The following is an 18,213-nucleotide window of genomic DNA, read 5'->3' on the forward strand; positions in this document are numbered from 1 at the left end:
GATAAAAGAATCTGCGGAGGCAAGGCTGGTTCAGCAACTCTGGATGACTGGGAAGACTTAGTCATTATTCCGGTAACACTAGTATGCTCGCTAATGTTAGCTTCAAGGGCTAATGGTTTTACAGTTAAATGGCAGCACTGACAGCTAATCTGGGATACCTTCGCTGGTTGTTGTGGCACGGTTTAATATAAGTATAATCATCTAGTTTTCCCACTGAGTTTGTGAGCAGCTCAGAACAACTAAGAAAGTGAAAAAAAGTGAAATAATACCCAATAAATAAACAATAAAATGTGGAAATACCAAATAAAAACAACATAAACAATCATGTCTGTGAATTAAGCAAAGTATCACTAAACACCATTTTGTCTAGTACACACTAAAATTGGTCTAAAGACGCGTAGCTGGCTAATTCTGATAGCTCTTGTAATTTACTGAATTTATTCTGTGTGAGTAAAGTAAAAGCTTTTATACCAACATCAGGATTGATTTGAATAATATGACGTGAATTCTATATATCCTCATTCCTCGGATCACCTAAGTGTCTCATTCAAGCCATCAATCAAAAGTCTTAAGTCATTTTAATCATTGAAACTATTGATGCAAACATGAAGAGCAATTTGTCCATGCTGGGGGCCAAGAAACAGTATTTTAAGATGATAAGTTTGCCGTCTGTGGACACACATACCCACCACCCAGTTTCATTACCTCAAGTGCAATTATGTTATTGCATTTGATGTTTTTATTGCATTTCTTCTACTATCACTGTATCACAATACACTTTATATAGACCGAGCATTTAGTAGCTTTGATCATTTGTGCAGTGGTTTTTGAGAGAGACACCAATGAGAAAAATCAAATATTTTAAAAAATTATAGTTTCGTGTAAAGTCTTCTTGTTTCTTATTTGTTCAAAGTGTCAAAAGTCACACAAGGTCATACACGGACAATGTCCATGAACAACAGACCTCCACTAAACATTAAATGTCTTCTCTCTGAGCCCAAAAACTTGGAGTGGAAATACCCCCTCCTGTCATTGTTTCATAGTCTCATCCAATCCTTACTCTTCCTCACCTCTGCTGACACAGGCATATTCCCCTGGAACTCCCCCTCTTCTTCTTCCTCATAACAACAGCTGCACACAGCCGTGCCTGACACCAGTAGCTCCTCTCTGTCCTTGGTAATAAAAAAAAGACTGGTGCATTTCCTGAGAATACACAGTTACCTTTTAGTAACTCTGACCTTAGTCTTTGAAAGAACCAAGTTTCCCTCTTTATATATCCCAGTATGTTCCATTACTCTTTGCACTGCATGTAAAAAAAATAATAGAAGAGTTGTTTATTTGGTTACATGATTTCATTCTTCAATCTGCAGTTACAGTGATTCAATCAAATGCTGCAGAGTAAACACTGTGACAGCAATATATAATGCATTACATGCTGAAATTTTTTGAACTTTTTCTGGGCGATTGGTTGCTTGGCTTTGCCACCTGCGATTCTTTCAAACAGAGAAAGTCCTTGATCAAGCTTTTTGCTTAATGATACAATTCTTCTTAATAAATAGTTAACAGTATGTCGTAGTCTGTCTGCTCTATTAGTTTGTCTACTTTCACCTCTCAAACAAACGAACACGCCTGACAAGAGTAATACATATTTCAATCATCCATTGTGATTTCTTCACACTTGATTTTTCCCTTTAACATCACGGCAGTTATAACCAGTTGATCTGCCTCCACTCTATCTTGCATAGCTCAACTTCCGTAGAGAACTCTGCTGATGTCACTCCTTGGAGCTTGCAACCTAAGGTTGTGCAGATTGTCTCTCTGTCCTGTCAGGTGTGTTTGTTTGTTTGAGAGGTGAAAGTAGACTAATAGAGAAGACAGACCACGACGGACTGTTAACTATTTATTAAGAAGAATTGTATCATTAAGCAAAAGCAAAAAGCTTGATCAAGGACTTTCTCTGTTTGAAAAATCACAGGCAGCAGAGCCCTAGGCGGCAACACTGTTAGCTGCAACCAATCGCCCAGAAAAAGATGAACAATTTCAGTGTGCAATGCATTATAAATTGCTGTTACAATGTATTGAATTGTCATTGGTCATCCATATAGATAAGATGAATGTTATTATTGGACAATCAAGTAAAAAAGGTGGGGAGAATCCGTGGTTTAGACTTTAGCCCTCCCATTGGTGGTGCACAAACTGGTCCCAGTTTCTTGGCACACGAATCCTGATTCCTGGAGACGTCACCCTGTTGAAGAAACAATATGTCCCTGGCCTCATCTGCCTGTCCTCCATATCTGCCTTTGTTTACGGCGCCTTCACTGTCGCATACGCACAAGGGATTTGGGGGGTGATATCGCTGGCCTTCGAGGCCTCTTCGAGGTTCTCTCTCATACCCTGGCTTTGCTCTCCATGTATTAGCCCCTCATAAAAGGGACTAACGCTTCTGACCATCTCATTTGTCAACAGGATATGTGCAAGTCTTTTAACAGTGGGAGATAATAGGAAAAGATGCGAAAAGACAATCTATATGTGTTGTGCAATATCATAGCATCACAGTGTGGCAGACATCATAATTTATTGAGCAATGAACGATGTGCGTGTAGGTTCATGAGCAGTGTGTTTATTAAGGGGAGTCATGGGCAGCATGGAGACCCTACAGACCCTGCTGGTGCATGGCAGTGTCTCTACACATGAACACGAGCACTGAGAACGAGTGCGTGCGACCTAACAGGCAGGAGAGTAATGGTGGACCTCCTACCTGTTAGGTTGCACTTGAGGATTGACACTTTTTGTCTGCCTCGACGGCGGCGCGCCGAAGATCCAGCTCCAAAAAGTTGTCCAAAAACCTTCTTTTTAGTAAACTCTGCGTACACAAACAATGTTCTCAATGCTCGTGTTCATGTGTAGAGACCCTGGTGATACTACGAGTAAAGTTTCATGTTGTGTCGAGCCTCCTTAGTGTTTTAAAAATAGAGATTTTGAGGCTATCATAAAAGTGCCCCTGCACCCCATTGAAAATTAGCTTGCCCGAAAAAACGAAACTACGGTAAATCTTAAAAGTGCCTCTTTCGTCGTAATTATGCTTTTACACGAAAGCTTGAACCAAATTCAATCACGAATAAAGCTTTGGTTGCTTTTTGGCGAGAGTTTCACTTTAATATTGACATTAACTGTCTGAATATATGATGATAGTTTAATCAATCTGCTAAAATGACATCTCTGACTACCAATTCCACTAACAACATTAATTTATGCCGGAAATAACGTTTACTTCTAGTCTAGAAATTGCTACCTGGATTCTGTCGAGGTTTTTGTTGAAATGTCTCTGTCAGTGACGTCTATCTCTGTGTCAGGGGTCTGGTTTGGGGAGCTCCCTCCTCCTTCTCCTCCCTCCGTTTGCTTTGCAGCCCAGCGTCAACTTTGGGGTGTACTGCTTTTAAATGTGCATACAAGTTAGCGGTGTTGCCACAGAAACGTAATGCTTTCCAGCGTACGTAACAGGTAGCAGTTTCTCTATCTGAAACTGTGAAATAACTCCAAACAGCACTCCTCTTCCTGTCCGCCAGTCGCCAGTCTGTCTCTGCTCTGGCAGGCAGCCCAGGCGGAGGGGAGGTGGAGAGGAGCGCTGCTTATAAGGACTGAGAGAGACTCTGAGCTCACACACAAACTCTGTGAAGAAATACGAGTGATTTACTGAACTCATAGAGGAGAAACTGCAACAAAAATATCACTGTCGTCAGGCTAGTATCGATCCGATATCAATACTCACCTTGGTATCGATACTATCAATATTTGGATCGATCCGCCCACCCCTAGTGTCGAGTGTTGATGTGAGAAGATGGCCTCCTGACTGCAGCACGAATATGACTTCCAGCTCCTCAGAGCTGCAAGATAAGGAAGGTATGTAACAAATATGTTGTTATGAAACACGGAGCGGAATGTGACGCACTTATTACATTGATATCTGCTTTGTATGTTAGTTTTAACTGGGACTTTTCTGAAGACTTCTTTAGGATAAAGTTAGTTTAGCCAGTGTTTGACCTGCGAGCAGCTAAAACAAACATTCTCACAACATTTTGAAAATCTTGTGCTTGTGTGTTATTGTGACATTGTGTTATTGTGTGATGTTGTCAGTCGTGGCTCAGGTCTGTGGCTGTTCTCAAACAGCTACACCACGTTTCAAGCTTCAAATCTGTTAAATATAACTTATTTACCTGATTTTGGTCACATTAATCAACACCGCATGCTGTAATCTCCATTGTTATAGAAAGAAAATGTGTCAGCTGAGAAGACTCTTTACACTCATTACATCTTTGGTCACAGGAGACAAATTAAGCTGATTTCTGTTAATATCTGCTCTAAATGTATATTATATTGTTAAGGTTTTTAACACGCGTATCAACACAAGAGCAGACAATTATACTTTCTTTATGCAAATGTATGTTTATTATCATTGCAACAATCCAAAACAATGACAAATCCTGTCCAGAATATTCTCCAGAAGAACCTCAAAGATACTGCATGCTCAAAAATGAAGCAGAACTTGGCAATGCATTTTTTGTCACAATCCTTTTTTTTTTATTTTCAACCTTCTTATTGACAAAACAACAACTTACAAAGAATTCAGGAAACACAAACAGTAGCACATGCAAAAACTAAAATACTGCAACCTAATCAACATCAAATCAGGAGAATATGAATGCATATATGTTCAAAAGATAATTTAAAACAAATGGATAATTTGTAGATCAATAAAGATTAGACAGGTTTCAGGATAAATGGTTTAGTACTAAAAGTCAAAATTTGGGAAGCGATGTGGGGAATTTTTGTTTGTGAGTGAAAATGTTGATGCCGTTGATCACATACTCAAGATTGCTATCATCTGAATTATAATAGTGACCAACAATATCTTTAAGGTTAAGACAGTACACAATGTTATTAGGCTCAAAAACACGAGATTTGGTTATTTAACAGTCAAACAAGTTACGAGATTGTTTCTATACTTTTTTGACAAAAGGTACAAGTCATTAACATATCTGTAAACTTATCAACAAGAAAGTACCAGGTTATATTGTAGTGTCTAAGATCTGAGCTGCAGTGACATCACCATATTTAGAAGTGTTCAGCAGTTCTCTGTAAGCATGAGGAAAGTACCCAAGAGGCCTGCATTGCATAAAACACTGGAGAAGGAATCCCCAAGAAGTATACTGGAGTCACAATTACTGTATATGGACATTATAATTGCTATGTATGAAATGAATAAAAGATGGCTATTGCCAGATGACACCCAAGGCCCAGAGGAGGGAGGGGGCTGAAAGTGGGGTGTCTGGCTCTCTTTTTAAGGCTTTTTTTAGAAGTTGTTCCAAATATGGAAGTTAATAGTGGATAAAGGTATGGATCAGGCCAAAAGGAAGGAGGATCCAGGGGTGTAGAAACCCCCGGACCAGAATTGTATATAAGCTGGAGAATCAGACAGAGAAGCCAGTTCATCCCAGGAGAGTTCACTGCAAGTATCCTACTGTGGGAGTAAATGCCTTTGACCTGAAGACCAGCTGTTTCACCCTTGATTTAGGACTCCACCTGTGAGTGTTTGTATAGTCAGCAAGACAGTTTAATTTCTAATTTAGACAAGAAGTTTTTGCACTACAATATTTTATGTAACATTTTGAAATGTACTTTCTTTGCCCTGTTTAAAATACAATAGCCCCCAAAACCCTCGCTAAACAGCAACCAAAGCTTTTTTTGTGATTATATATGAGTCAAACCTTCGTGTAAAAGCGTAATTATGACAAATTAGGCACTTTTAAGATTTACGGTAATTTTGTTTTCGGGCAAGCAAATTTTCAATGGGGTGCAGGGGCACTCTGACGCTAGCATCAAAATCTCTATTTTTAAAACACTAAGAAGGCTCGACACAACATGAAACTTTGCTCGTAGTATCACCAGGATCTCTACCCATGAACATGAGCATTAAGAACATTGTTTGTGTACACAGAGTTTACTAAAAAGAACGTTTTTGGTCAACTCACGTTAGCAGTAGCACCTCCGGCACGCCGCCGTCATGGCAGACAAAAAGTGACGATCCCCGAGTGGTAGGAACAGGTAGGAGGTCCACCGTTACTCTCCTGCCTGTTAGGTCGCACTTGGGAATACACCGGAATATCCCTTTAAGTCCTATTCTGATCACCCAGCTTATATACATTTGGTCCATGGGTTTTCTACGCCCCTGGATCTTCCTTCTTTTACCATGATCAATACAGCCTCTCCACTATTAGCTTTTGTTATTTTTTTATTAGCTTTTCCAATTATTGAAATGCCCATCTTAGTATGGGTTTTTTTTAAGAGCCACAGGTGTTGCACCCAGGCCCCTCCCTCCCTTGGGCCCTGCTAGGCACCTGGCATCACTTTGTTTTTGTTTATTCTTACAGGGGCAATAACATCTTTAATTTGAACTTTTCCCTGTACAGTACAGGGCTTAGCTGGGACTGCAGGGTGATTTCCAACTGCTCCAAAGAGAACAGCTGGGCTCTCTGAGCATGGTGGTATGAGTTCAGATCTCGGTCACTACAGTTCAGGTCTCGGTCACTATAGTAGTAAGTGGTAGTTAAAAAATCCTTTGATTGTTGTGTATCTATTTAACAGGTGGCCATTTCTTACATATTGCACCTTTAGATATAAAATATATAAGATTTTTTTTTTATTTGAATATCCAACAACTGACGACTGCAATTTTTTCTCTTTATGTGTGTGTGTGTGTGTGTGTGTGTATAGAGAAATGTTTTGTTGAGTTGTGTACTTTCTACCAATGTTCAAGGTAACCAGCGTATTTCACTCAGTCATCTTTCGCTACAATTTCTTCAATTACGTTTTTATAAACTGGCTTTAATATCTGATCAGAAGACACAGCACAGAGTATACACAAATTATGTGTAGCAACCTCACAACAAACCTAAAAGTAGGTGAGCTACTTCTCAAAGTAAAGTCCAGGGACCCATAGCCTAGGGCAGTGTTTCTCAACCAGTATACTATGGCACGCTAGTGTTTGCCTTAAAAGTGCCTTACCTGAGTAACCCTGCCTCTGTGAACGGAGCAGCTAGAGGTGCACGAGAGCTGCTGCAGCCTCTGAGCCAGCCAGACTCCGGCCGTCAACATCATCTAAAGACATCATCTAAAGACAATGACAATGGAGATTATTCGTCTAGTAAAAGATTACACAATGAAATGGTGCTCACATTAACTAAGTAGACAGGGCCTGTCCTGCCTGGAGAGTTTAAAGTTACCTTTGGCATTAATAACAGATGGCATCCCATTACTTCTGCTGCTGCTTGACTTACTTGCGTCACTAAGTAGTAGTGTATCAAACACGCAACAGTCCTGCAAATGTGTGGCCAAATGTTTCTGCATACTGGATGTAGTTCCCCCTTTTGATGAAATGGAAACTTTACAAGTGCTGCAAGTGACCGTATTGTTGTCTTTTCACGTGAAATATAACCAAATTTTAGAGCGCTTCCGCCTTGACGCCATGTTTGCTCTGTTCTGAACCAAAACAGCACAGCGTGTGTGTGACGTCACTACACATTTGCAACGAGCGCAATCGTTAAGCTGGCATGCTAACGGTTTCAAGGAATCGATTCACTGGGCGCTGGTTCTGAAGAAGAACCAGTTCTCGATTCCCATCCCTACTTACTTGCTTGAGTTTGTCCGCCAAATCTTATGCTCACAAAATTATACAATTATCGCACAATATATCTGAGTGTTTAAATCCAGATCAGACTCTGACTGAAGTCAGCAGTCAGCAGAGCACTTTTTCCTTCCTGCTCCTCTCAGCAGTCAACATTACAAAACTCACTCACTTCAGTTGGTCACTGCCATAGTCAGCTCGATAGACAGGAGTGAAGATAAATCCACTGTTTTATCCCTGAAGTTAAAAAGTAATCTCTGAGCTCTATTAAACTACTTTAAAAAGATAAAGGTAATTTACAACAAAAGCTTGACTTAATCCCTTTTGTCTTTTTGTAGTTTTGGGTTTAGGTTAATATTAACAAAAGCCAAGGGGAGATAGTGTCAGCGGCTGATCCCAGTGACCAGCCCATTACACTGCCAATCAGTGTGGTTAGGCATGTAGGATTCAAAGATAAAGAATTGTTAAAAATCAAACTAGCCAGGGTAGACATGCTAATGTCACTCCTCAGAAATGACTGCTGTTGGATTTACCTCTGGTATCAGTCAGTTGATCACCTTCGTTCACAAAAGATTGGTACTACTACTGTAAAGCTACTGGTAAGCTAGCAGTGTCCTCTTTCAAGTTCTTGTTTTCAGATTTGCATTGGATGTGTGCAAGTAGGTAGCTGATCCTACTTTTGATTTTAGTAATAAAAAACGTAAGCTTAGTCCAATAGATTGCAGGGTATATTGTTATCTCTTTATCTGTACTAATCAGTACTACTGTTGCTTTTGCCTTCTCTGATTTTTCTTTCTTGCTAGTGAAGACCAGGAGGTGCAATAAAAGAATGTGAATGTGTATCCACAGGTGGCAGCAGAGAGGAATCTCAAGACACAGCCTTCCACATAATGGATTTTGGAGAAGCTGAGATCTAATAACCTCTTCCTTTGTTTTGTTTTTTTTGGCCTTTATGCCTTTATTGATAGAACAGCTGAAGATACAACAAGAAACAGGATGAGAGAGAAGGGGAGTGACACACAGCAAAGGGCCCAAGTCAGGGATTTGAACCCGGAGCCGCTGCAGCGAGGACAAAGCCTCTGTGCATGGGACGCCTGCTCTACCAACTGAGCTAAACGCCCCCCCCCTTAAGTTGTTTTTTGACTTTTCAGATTGTCTTTGCTATTGGAGCATTCTGCCACTTTTCCTGTTCTAGGGCATTTAACAAGCCGTCTACTTGGAGGGCTTCCAGGGAGTTTGCTCCTGATTGGTCAACAGGCTGTCTCCTTGTGGCTGGCTCAACTGAAAGCCCAGTTAGCACTGACGCAGCTCTCGCTGTTGGCAGCAACCTTTAAAGCCAGCTACAACACACCTGCTCCCTAAAAAACCTACAACACCTCCGACCCCCCGCTCCTCAGCCATCAATCTCCTTAACCTTCTGCAGACAGCAAACACAATGTCCCTTCAACTGTATGACCCCTTTGAGGCTGAGAACCAAAGTTCTCCTGAGGGGCAGTATGAACTCCAAGGTCCACAGGTAGAATCGAACCCTTGGAGGGCATCCCCTTGTCTCGGACCTGAGACCAGTTTGAGTTCTTCCAGACCTTCTTCTGCTACTCCTGAGAACAACAGAGGAACGTCCTCATCGCCGATGTCTCAGTCGATGAGCCATGGGTCTGACCAGAGAAGGTCCAGTATGGATGAGAATAGAGAAAAAACTATTGAGATGCACATTAGTAGAGCCAGAGAGGAGGTGAAGCCTGTCCGCAAACCAATGCATGAATCCATAGATGAGGGCACTAGTTGTACCGGCCTTCAAAGGAATGAGTTTTGCTCCTCAAGTACAAGGATGACCTACCAGCCAAGTAAAGTGATTGACTATGGACATACTGGCAAATATACAGGAGGGGTTGGAGATGAGATTGAACTGACTAGGTGCAGCAAGGCTAACAGTGGGCGGGGTGGAGGTATGTTGCTGATGGACACTTGTGATACTAGCACAAACAGACGAGGACCTCTACAAAAACATACAGCTGAGGTGAAAACCAGTTCCTTGGGTTCTTTCCGTCACCAGGCGACTTCTGTTACCACTCTCAGCTCTTCAGACAGTTCAGCACTGAAATATGTGGCTCCCCCAAGCCATGATCAGACCGAACAATTGCAGACCTCCCAAACGTTCCTCAGCCTTCTTTCTGTGCCAAAGAACGACACAGACAGAGTTGTCAAAACAGAGGACTCCAAATTTGGTCCTTTGAAAGAACCAACTTCAGATCGCCAGTCAACGTTAAAAACCCAACCACATGCCAATCTGCTCAGTGTTGTGCATTCTGTCAGACCTGGCCTAGTGCTCATTGGCAGTAATAACAACAGTGGTGCTAAGGATCAGAGTAAAATTCGAAGTCAAGGATCAACAGTTGCTGAGCAGATGAAAAAGCAGAAGCAGCCAGTGGAGCAACAATCAAAGCAACAGAAGGAGCAAAAGCAGAAGGGGCAAGTGATGTGGCCTCCAGTTTTTTCTGTTGCAAAATCAGTTCCATCTGCTGTTGTCATACCCAACATCATAGATGCCTCAAAGGCCATGCAACAGCCGATGAGCTTCAATCACACAACATTGCCGACTTCTCACTGGCAGCCTCCAGCAAAGGTGGCAGTATTCAAGGGTCTGCCAACACTGGACATGATGCAGGACTATGCAGTTGCCTCACCAAGAATCTTTCCACATACCTGTTCTCTGTGTAACAAAGAATGTATTCATATGAAGGTGAGTGGAAGAATGCACTCTTTTCTGTCGCCTTTTCGGAATTTGGATGCCTTTGCTTTCAGTAATTAAAATATTTCTTTTTGATTGTAAAAAATTTTTTTTTAATTGTTTTGAGTTTGTGTGGATATAGTGAAGGGTTTAAAATGTTTTTGAAAGTCTAAGAAGAACAAACATTTTTTGACTTGAAAAACATGAGTTTAAACAGGACATCAGGACCTGTTTTAATCTATAGAGAGATGTCAGAACAACGCACCACCATATGGTTAGGTGCCCCAGGCAGTTTGGGGTTCAGTGACTTGCGCTGACAGCTCTCCAGTCTACACTTCACACTAACTGGGCTACTGGACTCTAACTGGACAAAGCCAAGCCCTCAGACAGAGCTACTGCACCCCAGAAGTGTTACTTTTGTTGTAGATAAAGTATTATTCAGGAAAAATGCAAAGACTGCAGCTTGTAACTTAGTTTGAATGTACATCATCAAAACAATTATGATTTGATTACAGGAAGACATCTGTTTCCTGATGATGTACTTTCAGTATGCACCCGTTTTCTGAAACCAATATGTCCCAATAAAAAGGAAATGACAAGAGTGAGAACTAAACATTATTTTTATATTTAATATATGTATATACTATGTCCCCAATATATTCAGGAATGTAAATACAGTTTTTTCAAAGCAAACTAAATGTTATGTGCTGCAGTCTGTTATTGAAGGTTACTTTGTCTGATTTATATTTATTTACAATTAATTGACTTTAAACTTGCTATGAACATCATATTCTAGTTAAAATCAATGCCTAATGTCTGTTGCATTGCTGATGTAAATTGATAAGATGGAGCCATCTCCAGAGACTGTTGTTGAAAAAGGAATCAAGAGTGTCAAAGACTCAGGAGATGATAAAATGAAGGTTTCCCTTCTCGTTTTTTGGCGTTTTTCCAACAGTGTCTATTTAGTTAAAGCATTTTTAAACAATATAATCATAGGTATCACTTTTTGTAATATTATGGAGCACAGCTCCCCTTTTTGTGTATTTTGTTGTAATTTTCTGTCCCAACAAAGAACTCCAGTCTTCAAGAATACTTTGGGCCCAAAGTTACCGGCCATCGTCATACTTCATGAACCACGCATTCAGCAGTTATACATTTTTTGACCATCTGGACGATAAATTTAGCATTTTTGCTGATTAACAAAATAGAAGAGCTTTCTTCCCATCCCAGTTTTTCATATCTTCATGATATGATGTCTCACCTTGTGTTTTTATCCTGATCCATACCTTTGACCTCTGCTGAGGTGAATGATATCTCAAGACACTTTGGATACCACGCAAGACTGAAGAACCAGACATCGTGTTATCAAGAAGATCTTTTGTTTTTTGTGTTGATTGTTGTAATCTGTTAATGTTTCATGAAAGAGACTTGTAACCCCAACCCAAGTTACCTATAATGCCAGTAGTAATTACAGAGAATCGTGATTTTTGTCCATATGATATATGTTTACACAGATAACAAAGCCGTTATTCAACTGTTGGTCCTGATTTTTGGATGACTGCCCTTGGCTAAAGATTTCAAGAAACCTGTTATATTTTGCTCTTGTGAACACGTAATCTATGTAACCTTTTTAATGCTGCTGTAATGTTGGATAGAATATATCTGTACTGTCAGACAATCACAGTTGAGACACTGAAGCGCTTGGCAGTTTTAATGTTAATGAGGCCTGTTTTTAAGCTGTGTTTCTGTTGTTCTTACTATTAGGATTGGGTCTCCCACCAGAACACCAGCCATCACCTTGAGAGCTGCACACTTCTGCTAAAACAGTCAGTCTTTTTTCTTCTAACTCTGCCCTTTTAAAGGTCTTGTGTCTAGGTCGAGTTATTTTTATGATTTTCGATATAATGCTGTTGGGGAATTGCCCACCATGGAAGTGCCAAAATACTGTTGAGGAAAACTGGTTAGAAAAAGTGATAGTATAGCTCATTGCAAATGGCATAGATGATCTTCCTTTAGTCCCCATTGCTTGAAGTCTACTGGAACTTGGGACAGACGTCATGAAATATTTGACAGTGTTTTTTAAGGTTACCTTTACACTCCCTTATTGTTTTATAGTCATAGACTGCTGAACCCATACAATTCTTAAATATAACCACATTTTGACAATCTAAAACAACACGGAAACCTTTTGTCAAAGTGTCGCCTTATTGCAATAGTAATAGGTGTGTTTGAATTGTTTTGTTTTTTCCCCCACAGATACCCTGATTGGGATGGTGAGATTTTACTTGGGCCCAGGTAAATTTCTGAAGCAGACAATACGTTTTTATCGATTTTGCTTATTGTGTTAACACACACTGAACGTTTAATCTGTTATTAACCAGACCCTGACACTTTAATGCTCAAACAAAGGAAATGATGGGCCACAACATTCGTCGTGTCCATGTCCTAAGTATTACTGCAATAATATCCAAACAAGAATCTTTAAAAATTCATACAGTGTCTTACTGGATTTGTTTCAGACACAAAGCAAACACACCTGTTTCAGCCAGTACACTGCTGATTGTTACAGATTTTCCCTTTCTTGTCATTCATCTATGCATTTCCCGCCCATTGCTCTGTTCAGGACTATAGGTAAAGATGACAAACCCTCAACATCGTCCAGCCCCCGCTACCACCATGCTTCGGAGCGTAAAAGGGAGAAGCGCAGTAGTTGGTCACGATCACCACATAGTTCCAGATACACTCGCAGGTCAGTCACACATGAATTCTGGTATGAGGAGTAACATAGGTGAACAGAACAGATACCTCTCACCACAAGATTGTGAAATTATTAATAACAAACATGATTGAATTATTTGATTCATCAAATTATTTTAACCATGCCTTCATCAGGTTCCGGGCTCGTTCTCGCTCCCCACGGTATGACCGCCAAACCACCTTTCCCCATCGGTCACGACTGAGGAGCTCTGAGAGACGATCTTCGCCTAGGAGGAGAGATGAAAGACGATCATCTACAAGAAGAAGCTATGAAAGACAACTGTCACCAAGGAGATATGATGGGAGACTATCACCATCGAGGAGGATGGACAGCAGACGATCATCTACCAGAAGAAGCCATGAAAGACAACTGTCACCAAGGAGATATGATGTGAGACTATCACCATCAAGGAGGATGGACAGCAGACGATCGGCACCAAGGAGGAACCATGAGAGCCAGTCATCCGCAGAAGGGTCATCCTCTCAACAAAAAAAGTCAAGCAGTGCAGGAAGACTGGCCCAGAAACTACTGGAAACATCAGGTTTGAGAGATACTAGACACTAAATACTAAATGCTAGATTTATGTCAAGAACACATTTAAAGATGCATCTTGTTACTGATCAAACCTGCTCCTATTATACACTGATCAGCAACAACATTGCAACTGACAGGTGATGAAAATATCATTGATCACCTTCTGACACTGCAGTGTTCTGCTAGGAAACCTTAGCTCCTGGCATTAATGGAGATGCCACTTGACACCACCCAAAGTCCACTGCAGAACAAATACAGTCCCTCATGGCAACAATGCTTGCCGATGGCAGTGCCCTCTACCCACACACACACGCACTGCAAAAACTGCTCAGGGATATCCTGAGGAACATGAAGCTCAAGGCATCAACTTGGTCTCCAAATTCCCCAGATCCCGGGCAGGTCAAGCATTTGTTTGACTTCCTAGGAACAAGTCAAGGGAGGACCCACTGTGGATCTGACTTGGCATGTGTACATCGAGGCGTGGACACAGGACCTCTGGGGTGTCCTGAGGTATCTGACACCAGAGTTTTGATGGCAGATCCTTTGAGTCCTGTTAGTTGCAAGGTGTGGCCTCCATTGATTGGACTTGTTCTGGATGCTTGGATCAGATTGAGATTTGGGGAATTCGGAGGCCAGGTCAATACCTCAAACTATCTGTCATAATCATTGGGCCATTCCTTGGCAGTTTTTGTCGGTGGTACATCGTGGACACTTAATGGCAACAAAACTAACTATTCTTTTCTTCGTCTTATAATGGACACTGCATGAGACTTTGCAACTACCTAAGAGCTGCAGTTTTTGTCTGACACTTGTTATCTTGGTCCCGCTAGCTTCCCAGTCTCTGGCAACACAGTCTGACCTGGAGGCTGTGGTTAAAACTCTGGCTCCTGTCTTACTGGCTGAGCTAGCCAAGATGAAGTCCTCCTCTTCCTCATCTTCCTCTTCAGCAAAGGAGATGTCAACTAAAAATCCCTCTAAAGGAAAGCCCAGTCTGCAGAGCAGTGAGGCAAGTTCTGCCACAACTACTTGGTTGGTTTGTGTGTGTGTATATGTGTACGAGGGAAATTTGGCAACACTCTTAACATCTGGTAAACAATTTCTTTCTTCTTGCCTTTTTGTGTATTCATCTCAGTCTTCTCTTCTAAACCTTATCCACATAAAGCTTTTATTAACACCTAAACTTCACATTAAACCTCATTGCTACATACATCTTAGAGGACAGATGATTTGAAGGACAACCACTTTCAGAGTTATTTGGTAAGTTTGTGTTTTCCCTCCTGTTTTTGTTCAGACTGGTAAGTCTTCACCTCCAACCATGGTGAGGCTAGAAGGGATTAATAGTTCTCTCTCTCACAACGATGTGGTCACTGCTGTGGAGCACTTTGGAAAAACGAAGTCAGTTGTACTGTTTCGGACCAAACTGCAGGTATGTGGCCAGAATGTGAAGAGACAATATGTTTTTGCTACCCCGGTCTACATTTGGTAATACCATTGCTTTTCATAATACACAGATGTCTTAATGTTTTAATTTAGCTGTTGAAGCATCCGCATTTTAGAATTTGATGCTTTTTTGCATCAACATTAATTCACATTAATTTTTCAACCATTGTATTCTAACATAAGCTCATTTCGTTTTGTTTTCTGAATGGACTTTATTCTTGATGGTTGTAGTAAAGCGAATATATGTGAATTTGTATGTTCTGTGTGCAAATCTAGGCGATTGTGTGTTTCGAGAAAGAGGAAGATGCTGAGAAAATGAAGAGCGTAAAGGGCTTTGATGTGAAAGGATTGACAATCAATGTTGTCAGAGAAGAGGTATTTCTCTTTCTGTCTTTTCCTGGTAAACATACACACAACCATTTGTCTGCTGTAGTGTGGTCAGGCTGTCAATTATCACATCAATCTAACACAATAAATCTCAATTTGTTTGTTTGTAGGAGACTGTTTCTAATGTGCAAATGGAGCCTCCTCAGAAGTAAGATATGTTTCACACAGACCTCTTTTAACAGCCATGTATCATTATTTCTTGTTCTGTCAGTATGTAATGTGACAGAACAATGTGTGTCCTTAATGCAGTAAAGGTTTTTACAATTTGTCTTAAGAAACGGATCTCTCTAACATATAGTTCATTTATACATATTTGACTTTATGTACTTTTCTGAGGATTAATGCTGTGACAGAACATATGTGAATGAGTATAAGAAATTGAAAGGTTTTTTTAAAACCCTGCGCAATTTGATATAGTTAAAGTACTTACACAAAGGGAGATTTAACGGCTGTTACCATTCAAACTATGACCTTGACTCTCTATTTTGTAATTTTCTTCCCTGCTTTATGTTCACAGAAAACCTACCATGTCCATCACGACCACGTCTACCTCTAGAACGGTTCTTCTCCCCACACCTAACGTGCCTTCACTTTCCTGTTCACCCGAACCTTCACCGTCTGGAGCCCAAACAGCTACAACACAAGTAGAAGCAGTAGAGCCCATGGAAGTTGGATGTTGTGTTGATGGAGAAGGAGAAAGACCACCAACTACAGGTGCCATTCTAGAAAATTCAGCAGACAAACCTTGTGCAATTCGACCAACAACCAGTGAGACCCTGTCAACAGAAATGATCCAAAGTGGTATGTTGGAACTGGATGGATGGCGAAGTCAGTTTAAATGTGGCATGTGAGGATTGTTGAGAGTATTTAACATCATAGAACTGTTAAACACAACATCCCAACTGCTGAATCAGAGTTGTCAAATTTAAACATAATTTTGTAAAACCTTGTGTTTACATTGGGTTATTTGAAGCTCATCAATCTAACCTACAGGCCTCTTATGACGTCTGCATGTGATCATAATGTTCATGAAACTTTTCTCACGTTCATCTTTACACATTCTTTGCCTCTCTTCCACAGTGTCCTTCCCCAGGAAATGCTTCTCCTCTCCAAATGTAAGACAAATCACTTGCATGAAGTACTACAGTATTTATACATGAAGTTTTCATGAAGATACAAATGAAAGGTTTCATGAGATGTGACACATTTGTCAGTCTGGTCACCTATTGGCTTCAATCTTATGACAGTTTAGCCTCTGGAGGCAATGGCCAATGTTTCAGGGATTCCATTATAGCCAGCTGATAGATGGAAACTGAAGAGCATAAAGGGCTTTGATGTAAAATGATTGACAATCAATGTTGTCAGAGAAGAGGTATTTCTCTTTCTGTATTTTCCTGGTAAACATACACACAACCATTTGTCTGCTGTAGTGTGGTCAGGCTGTCAATTATCACATTAATCTAACACAACAAATCTCAATTTGTTTGTTTGTAGGAGACTGTTTCTAATGTGCAAATGAAGCCTCCTCAGAAGTAAGATATGTTTCACACAGACCTCTTTTAACAGCCATTTATCATGATTTAAGTTGCAGCCTAAATTTGTGTCCTTAATGCAGAAGATAGTTTCTCACAAATTCTCCTCAGATAAGTATCTCTCTAATAGATAGATAGATAGATAGAATTACTTTAATGATCCCAGACTGGGAAATTATTTTGTTACAGCAGTAGTGGGTCCGCAAATAAAACACTTATATAAGCAATATATAGTTCATTTATACAAATTTCACTATATTTACTATTTGGGATTTTCAGGATTAACACTCTGACAGAACATCTGTGAATGTGTACAAGAAATTAAAAAAAAAATTTCAAACCCTGCGCCATTTGATATAGTTAAAGTACTTACACAAAGGGAGATTTTACGGCTGTTGCCATTCAGACTGTGACCTTGACTTTCTATTTTGTAATTTTCTTCCCTGCTTTACCAACGTTACTCTGTTATGTTCACAGAAAACCTACCATGTCCATCACAACCACCTCTACCTCTAGAACGGTTCTTCTCCCTACACCTAATGTGCCTACATTTTCCTGTTCACCCGAACTTTCATCGTCTGGAGCCCAAACAGCTAGAACACGAGTAGAAGCAGTAGAGCCCGTGGAAGTTGGACGTTGTGTTGATGGCAAAGGAGACAGACCACCAACTACAGGTGCCGTTCTAGAAAATTCAGCATACATACCTTGTATGATTCGACCAACAACCAGTGAGACCCTGTCAACAGAAATGAACCAAAGCGGTATGTTGGAAACTGGATGGATGGCGAAGTTCAGTTTAAATGTGGCATATGAGGATTGTTGAGAGTATTTAACATCACAGAACTGTTAAAACAAAACATCCCAACTGTTGAAAGTTGTTCAATTTAAAGATAATTTAGTAAAACCTTGTGTTAACACTGGATTATTTGAAGCTCGTCAATCTAACCTGCTGGCCTCTTATTAAAGCAACATGTTCAATTACACATCATAAGTTTAAGATTTAAAAAATGTATTTTGTTCATCTTCTTTTAAGATCCTGTGACTGCAGTAAACACAGAAATGGACGCAGCAGCAGCAGCCGGCCTGACCATCGGGGAGAAGATGGAACAACACCAGTTTCTACATATGATACGTAAGAAATCTAAGAAAGAGA

At 40.4% G+C, this 18,213-nt stretch overlaps 1 protein-coding gene across 1 annotated transcript in view; it reads left to right on the forward strand.

Moving 5' to 3' along the window:
• Nucleotides 1-3,608: 3,608 nt before the first annotated feature.
• Nucleotides 3,609-18,213, forward strand: part of LOC115589125 (uncharacterized) — a 32,354-nt gene continuing 17,749 nt past the window's right edge. Inside the window, exons 1-15 of the mRNA XM_030429852.1 lie at nt 3,609-3,900; nt 8,531-10,421; nt 12,174-12,235; nt 12,666-12,704; nt 13,033-13,158; nt 13,302-13,708; nt 14,532-14,707; nt 14,993-15,127; nt 15,418-15,516; nt 15,639-15,676; nt 16,046-16,329; nt 16,609-16,643; nt 17,023-17,060; nt 17,538-17,821; nt 18,094-18,192. Of these exons, the coding sequence (XP_030285712.1) occupies nt 9,117-10,421; nt 12,174-12,235; nt 12,666-12,704; nt 13,033-13,158; nt 13,302-13,708; nt 14,532-14,707; nt 14,993-15,127; nt 15,418-15,516; nt 15,639-15,676; nt 16,046-16,329; nt 16,609-16,643; nt 17,023-17,060; nt 17,538-17,821; nt 18,094-18,192 (3,127 nt within the window). The 5' untranslated portion in view covers nt 3,609-3,900; nt 8,531-9,116. The remainder of the gene's footprint in view (nt 3,901-8,530; nt 10,422-12,173; nt 12,236-12,665; nt 12,705-13,032; nt 13,159-13,301; nt 13,709-14,531; nt 14,708-14,992; nt 15,128-15,417; nt 15,517-15,638; nt 15,677-16,045; nt 16,330-16,608; nt 16,644-17,022; nt 17,061-17,537; nt 17,822-18,093; nt 18,193-18,213) is intronic.

This window comes from Sparus aurata, chromosome 10 (genome assembly GCF_900880675.1).
Source record: "Sparus aurata chromosome 10, fSpaAur1.1, whole genome shotgun sequence".
In the NCBI taxonomy this organism is placed as follows: Eukaryota; Metazoa; Chordata; class Actinopteri; order Spariformes; family Sparidae; genus Sparus; species Sparus aurata.